At 38.4% G+C, this 7500-nt stretch overlaps 1 protein-coding gene across 1 annotated transcript in view; it reads left to right on the forward strand.

The window, feature by feature from the left end:
- LOC135113912 (uncharacterized) overlaps positions 1–7091 on the forward strand; it is a 12058-nt gene extending 4967 nt beyond the window's left edge. The window contains exons 2-4 of the mRNA XM_064029531.1: positions 2584–3055; positions 3650–3767; positions 6522–7091. Of these exons, the coding sequence (XP_063885601.1) occupies positions 2588–3055; positions 3650–3767; positions 6522–6640 (705 nt within the window). The 5' untranslated portion in view covers positions 2584–2587 and the 3' untranslated portion in view covers positions 6641–7091. The remainder of the gene's footprint in view (positions 1–2583; positions 3056–3649; positions 3768–6521) is intronic.
- The last annotated feature ends 409 nt before the right edge of the window (positions 7092–7500 follow it).

Consider the following 7500-nt stretch of genomic DNA (forward strand, 5'->3'; position numbering starts at 1 on the left):
CTCTTTTCTTTCGTGTTCTCAGTATTATCAAGGAAGATTTACAGAAATGAGGAGACAAAGGGGCGAGTTATGTTGGAATTGGGAGGGGAACTGATATGGAGACTGGAAAGGAGAAGGAAAACAGATGTAAGGGTGGGGTGTGAATGTAAAGGAAGACGAATGGTGGGGGAAAGGAAAAAAAAGGAGATACAGGTGTGTGAAAGGGGAAAGGAGGCGGCATTTACTAAAGAAAAGAAGAGAGAGATGTAAAGAAAGGAGAGGGAAAGATATAAAAGAAAGGAGAGGTAAGAAAGACACAAAAGAATATATATATATATATATATATATATATATATATATATATATATATATATATATATATATATATATATATATATATATATATATATATATATATATATATATATATATATATATATATATATATATATATATATATATATATATATATATATATATATATATATATATATATATATATATATATATATATATATATATATATATGTGTGTGTGTGTGTGTGTGTGTGTGTGTGTGTGTGTGTGTGTGTGTGTGTGTGTGTGTGTGTGTGTGTGTGTGTACAGAGAGAGAGAGAGAGAGAGAGAGAGAGAGAGAGAGAGAGAGAGAGAGAGAGAGAGAGAGAGAGAGAGAGAGAGAGAGAGAGAGAGAGAGAGAGAGAGAGAGAGAGAGAGAGAGACATACAAACACAAACATGTAAATGCACACACACACACACACATACACAGGAAGAAGAGGTGAAGAAATAAAGACAATAAGATCATAAAGAAAGAACAAACAGGCCACATATTGCTCTTATAATGATGTTTGTGATAAACTATACAATATAATTTAAGTAAAAAAAAAACATAAGATAGTAAATCTAAGACTTCTCGCCACCCACCACTTTCTCCATCCTTGGTTATCAGGGATAGAAAAAAAGAAAAAAATATCGCAGAGAATAGGAAGAGAAGAAATCATTTCACACTTTCAGATCAGCATGTGAGTAGCATGATAGGAACAAATTGTTGATTGTGATAGGAATAGGATTATTGTATTATTACTATATATTTTCTTGCAGTGTAATATTTGTTATTTGAAAAGTATAACTATTGTGCAACAGTAGAGTCAATTACATCATAAACTACCTAATGGAGGAAGAAGAGGAGGAGGAGGAGGAGGAGGAGGAGGAGGAGGAGGAGTAGGAAGAAAACGAAGAAAAAGAAAAGAGAAAAGACGAAAAGCATAAACATTATCATCAACGTTAACAAAAATAACGACAAAAACAACAACAATCACCACCACCACTACCAAGAGAAAGAAGAGGATGATTAACAGGAATACAGAAGAAAAAATAAAGCAAGTCCAAACAGCAACAGACCCTGAAGTCCTTACTAGGCTGTTCGGGTATTCTACGCTGACTGATAGTGAGAGAGACAGAATAGTACGGAAGGAGATGTGGGAGGTAGAAGGGAGAGATGTGGCAAAGGAAGAGGGATTAGGGGAGAAGAGAGATGTAAAGGAAAAGAAAGGGAAAGATGTAAAATAAAGAAAGGGAGAGATGAGAAATATGTAGGAGGTAAGAGAAGGGAGAGGTGAGGCAGAAAGAGGGGAGGGAGAGTGGGAGGAGAAGGCAAGGGGAGGTTGGGAGAGGGGAAAGGGAGGGAGGGAGAGGTGGCAAGGTGAGTAAGGATGAATGCGTTGAGGCGTGAGGAGGAGGCGTTGATCTTCGTGTGTTTCTTCCACTCGTGTGCTAATTGGCGTCGTTGTGCCCAATAAAGAAGCGTGAAGCCATTACTGAGAGCAGGAGAGAGACAACGAAGAGATCTTCAGCCCCCTCACTCTATGAAAGATTAAAGTTCAAGGTAGGTACTGTACAAGAAAACGATCTGCAGTACTCTTTTAGTTTCATGTCACTTCTATCTCTATTGGCTACTCTTAATTCAGCCACATAAATTAAAACTGTCAGAAACTCTCTTCAAGCACGGAATTAAAGACTCGCTAAAATATCCTGGTTTATCAACAGAAGGCCTTTCTCATGCAAATGTTCCATATTGACGGACATTTCACATGGTAATTCTTGTGTTTCCAGTCCCTGACTTCTCATTCAGCAGTATCAGCGAGTAAACAGAAGTCAAGGTCATAAGGACATTGGGGTTTGTACCGGTTGGAGAGGAGGCAGGCAGTGAGAGTACATACGGGAAGGAAGTTAAAATATGAGATAATGTAAGATGAAGAGGGAGGGTGAGGGAAAAAAGAGTTTTTAATAAGAGTAATTATTTATTTATTTATTTTTTCAGCTATTTAGTATCTATTTAGTATCAGGAACTCAGTCAAAGATACTAAGGCCCATATTCTGAAACACTTCTGCACCACACTTCCTCTACATTCAAAGTTGAAGTGATACAGGTGGTTTTAAGGATTCTTTTACGGTTCTAGCGACAAATTAACAAAATTTATACCGTATTAACAGGAGAAACACTCTTGAGAACCCGGCTAATCATCTCTGTGTTCTTTGAAAATAGTCGTCGTGAGAGAACAGTGTTTCAGAGTACGGCCTACAATAAGTGCGTTTCTCTGCACAGGAAGATGAGGGTGGCGCTGGGCTGTGTGCTGCTGTTCCCTGCCGCGCTGCACCTGTTGCTGTGCCCCGCCCGTGCAGCAAGTACAGCTCTCGCCGCTCGTCGCACCCTCCCGCCCCTATATCACGCCCGGCACGCCCGCCACGACCCACTGCTGGACCTGGGACTCCTTGCAGGCTTCTCCCGCCACCTCAGTCTCACCCCTCGGGACACGCCCCTCACCCCTCAGCCCCTTGATGACCTGAGCCTCACCCTCATGGAACGTCCCCCTGTGCACGCCTTCCCGCCCCTTAATGACGATCTCCGACGCTCAGATCTTCGGGACGTGAGCGATTTTCCCATAAGTGACTTTGATTTACTTCAGGGGCTACTGGACGACCCTGAGGCGAGTACTGGGGTGAGGGAAAAAGGGCGGAACATCTGCAGGGGCTACATGGTGTCAGGGAATGCTTGGTGCCCTTCAACAGTACTGCAGGTGAGACTTTTTTTTTTTTTTTAGGAGGGACACCGGCCAAGGGCAACAAAAAAAAAAAAAAAAAAAAAAAAAATAAATAAAAAAAAAAAAAAAAAAAAAAAAAAAAAAATATATATATATATATATATATATATATATATATATATATATATATATATATATATATATATATATATATATATATATATATATATATATATATATATATATATATATATATATATATATATATATAAATAAAGCCCACTGAGACGTGACACTGATGCGTGTTTGGACCGTATTCTGAAACACTTCTACGCCACTCCTCCACTACATTCCAAAGCCTCTAGTTGGAGTTACACGGGTTTTTAAGGGTGTCTTTTATGGCTCTAGTGACAGAGTAGCAAGATTTTTTTACATTATCAAAGAAAGAAGCACTTGAAGACCCGACTAATCATCTTTGTGGCCTCAAAAAATAGTCGTGGTGAGAAAGCAGAGCGTTTCAGGATACGGATCTTCATGTCATGGTTTTTGTTCAGGATAATAGAGAAAGAAAAGACTGATAAAGTGATAGGAAGAAGATATTCAGTAGTACCTTCTTCATTCTTCCAACAGATGCTGAGTGGGCGCCCATCCTTCCCCGCCAAGCCCCAGCCAGCCCACCGGAGCTCCGAGTCCCCCTGGCCAGCGATGCACGCCCCATGGCTTAAGGCACCCCCAGCCAAGCGATACCGTACGTGTGTGTGTGTGTGTGTGTGTGTGTGTGTGTGTGTTACTCCTTTCCATCCTAAGCCTCTGCCTCATCTAACTCCTCCTCCTTCTCCTTCTCCTCCTTTTGTGTCAACCATTTTTTGCTCATTATAATTTGTCCATTAAGCCTCCCTGTTTCCCTTCCACTGATGACAAAAAGGGAATAATGAGGGTGTAACACTCCTCCCTGACACTTCTCACTCCCACTCCCTCTCCCTTTCTCTCTCTCCCTTTCTCTTCTCGTCTCTTTCCTGGTATCGCTAATTCTTAGGCTGTCATGATTTGTGCGTGTTATTCTCTCTCTCTCTCTCTCTCTCTCTCTCTCTCTCTACTACTACTACTACTACTACTACTACTACTATTACTACTACTATTACAACTAGTACCAAACCAGCATACAATGATAATAATATTAAAACATTTCATTGTTCTTTTTTTCCGTTCGTGTGAAGTAGTAAAAAAATATTCAAAGCAATAAGTAAATAGACAAAAGCTTCAGGGCTTGTTCGGAACGCCTTAGAATTGAATCCCAAGATCATCTATTATTTTACCAGAGGGTAGATACGAGTACTTCCCGTTTTCTTTCCCCTACCCCCTTTTTCTCTTTTCTCCGTATATCTATTCGTCTCTCTTATTTAGTACCTCCGCAACTCTTTTTCTGTTTTTTTTTTTTTTGCTTGACCTATTTGTATTTCCTTCTAGTACCTCTTATTGTCTCACTTTTTTTCTTTTCTATTCCTCTCAGTGTCTTTCTGTGTATCCAGTTCTCTTTTATTATTTCCTCCTGTCTTACAAGTTTTCATTATTTTTTCCTCATGTATTTTCGTCCTTTCTTTATTTCTTTCTGTCTCTCGTTCTCTCTGTCTCAACCTTCATCGATTCGTCCGTATAGAAACATCGAACACTTTTTTTGTCCCAACACCTTTTCCTTGTACTCTCGCGGGCACAAAATGGAGCGAAAGAAAGGGAGAGGATACCACCATCACCACCACCCACACATGCTGCGACGTACGCGCCTCAGCCACACCAAAGACATAGACCCACTACAGTCGATGACACGAATGAACACAAGGACAAAACCCAACAAGACACACATCGACCGTTCATCCCAAGTAATGCATTGGATTAGTCTGCGGTGGGAGGGCAAGATGAGAAGAAAACGGAAAAGATGAGGGTGAGAGGAGGCGCCGAGGAAAGGTTGTGAGTTGTAGGAGGAAGGAGGAAAGGAGAAAAATTGTATCTGGAAAGTTATGAAGGAAGGATTTTAAGATTACAAGGATGGAGAAAGCAGTGGATATAGCTATATGAGGGAATAAAGAAACTTATTAATAAGCTAGTTGGAGAGACAAAGATGATGATAAATTAATATATACGCACATTGTTTGAATAGCAACAAATGGAAAGGAATAGAGGGGGATAAAGATAGGTGGAGATTAATGGAGAGGTGGATGATGGTAGAGATGGACAGATAAAAGAAAAGAAAATAGAGGGTGAAAGGTGAGGGTCAAGGTTTTAATTCTCCAGAAAGGATTGATTTTGTTGCTATTTAAGGAAAGGGAACAGAAAGATGGGCAGTACATGTATTCCCTTTACCTGGCAGTGAATGGGAGGAGGAAAGGTGAAAGTAACAGGTGGAGAATCAATAGGAATTTGTATAAGACGAGAATCACTACAAAAAAAATTTGAATCACGTAATGGCAATGTTTTGGGAAGGTCAAGGTGAAGGTTATTATTGATGTTCAGTTGTCCTAGGAAGTGGTGTCATATTCTAGGTAAAGTTACAGTAATATCTGCCAGTTAAATTCACCGACACTGAATCTCGAATCAAGTAATTGCAATGTCTTGGGAAGGTCAGAATGTAGGTGAAGGTTAATATTAGTCTACAGTTGCTTGGGAAAGTGTTGTCTTACAGAACTGTTACAATAATACTTGTCAGTTACATTCATCGATCAGACCCCTAGCAAATTGTGGTATTTGAATACATGTACTGCCCATCCTTCTGTTCCCTTTCCTTAAATAGCAACAAAATCAATCCTTTCTGGAGAATTAAAACCTTGATCCTCACCTTTCACCCTCTATGTTCTATCTATTAATATAAAGTAGATGCTTAATTCAGTTATTCTATTAAACTTATAGGCATGACAATCACTGCACTTTGACATTACTGGAGAACAGGCATGACTAGATAATTATTATACAATACTGACTGGAAATCTCCTTCTTACCTTTTAATTTAATACTCTCAAGTTCAGAGGCTGTCCATTTCTGATCCTACATAATTCTGGTTAGGGAGATAACCTTTGCATCAGCCTCCCCTGTTATATATATATATATATATATATATATATATATATATATATATATATATATATATATATATATATATATATATATATATATATATATATATAATTAGTCACCCTCGATAAACATAAATTACAATTTACAATAGTTTCATTATATTATGTACACAACTCAAAAATCCCACTCAAATTCTCGCTACACACCAAGGAGATAATGACGGCACACTCTTTGAGAATCATTGTGCTAGACAGCATCAGTGAATAGAAGCTTAGAACTCGCCTTATAACTAGTGCAACTTATAACTAGGCAAGTGGTTGAGAGTTTAAAGGCTATCCAGTACCGCGTTTCTTCATTTCCCTTCCTCCTCACGTTACAAAGCATTCGTATCTTCTCACTAAATACCTGCTGTTATGAATTCCGTTTTCTTCCGCAGTTGGCATCGAGCTCCCAGACTACATCGCCACGAGCTACTCCTCTATCAAGACTGACAATGCGCACTACCTCACCAAACTGCACCAACTCAAACAACGCATGCGCTCTGCTGGGAAATAAACTACTCACCGTGTGTGTGTGTTGTGTGTGTGTGTGTGTGATTATGCAAGTATATAAGGTATCCCACGAAGTATTATCTGTTACTTGTATAGAAGAAAATATAGATATAAAAATGCCTCCTCCCAAGTCTGGCATCTTTGTAACAGCCGCTTACTAAACAAAAGACGGCAATAAAACACGAGTGGAAAGATTTGTAACGTATCAATTTTTCATTACATTTCCTAAACTTGAAGAAAGGACGAGGACGACATTTCCTTTAAGTCGTTCCACTGAGATTCATCGAGTTTAAGGTTCCAAGACTTAGATTATTAGGTGAACATTATCCTTTCCACTCACAATCTACAAGAAACAATCAACTTATGTACATGCACTAAGTGATAGAATTCTCTTCCCGACAAGGTCCTTTAGAGAGTTTATTTAAATCGGAAGAATGTAACAAAAAACAAAAAAATAATAATGATAATAGTGGGTATGTATTACATACCCACTATTATCATTATTTTTTTTTTTCACTCAGGAAAAATATGCAAATAATGTCTGCAGGTAAGCCGATTTATAGAAGAGTAGTTACTTTTTTATCAATAGACATTTCCAAAGTAAACAAAAAATAAAATAAGTTAATGAAAATAAATAAATAAACAAAAATATAAATAAAACAATTGTGAAATATAAGATCGATGAAACTTTAAATAATCATTGCGTCAGTATTTGTCTGGAAGCCTACGGGGAAGTGTTAATGAGATGCAGCTTCGAGTGATTCAACAAAATAATGTTTTCACTTGACTCTTCCCACAGCAGTAGATTAGAAGAGAGTTCAATAAACTTTGGATGAGGAGGAAAACAAGCACATAGCAAGCAAA

This window comes from Scylla paramamosain, chromosome 26 (genome assembly GCF_035594125.1).
Source record: "Scylla paramamosain isolate STU-SP2022 chromosome 26, ASM3559412v1, whole genome shotgun sequence".
NCBI lineage: Eukaryota > Metazoa > Arthropoda > Malacostraca > Decapoda > Portunidae > Scylla > Scylla paramamosain.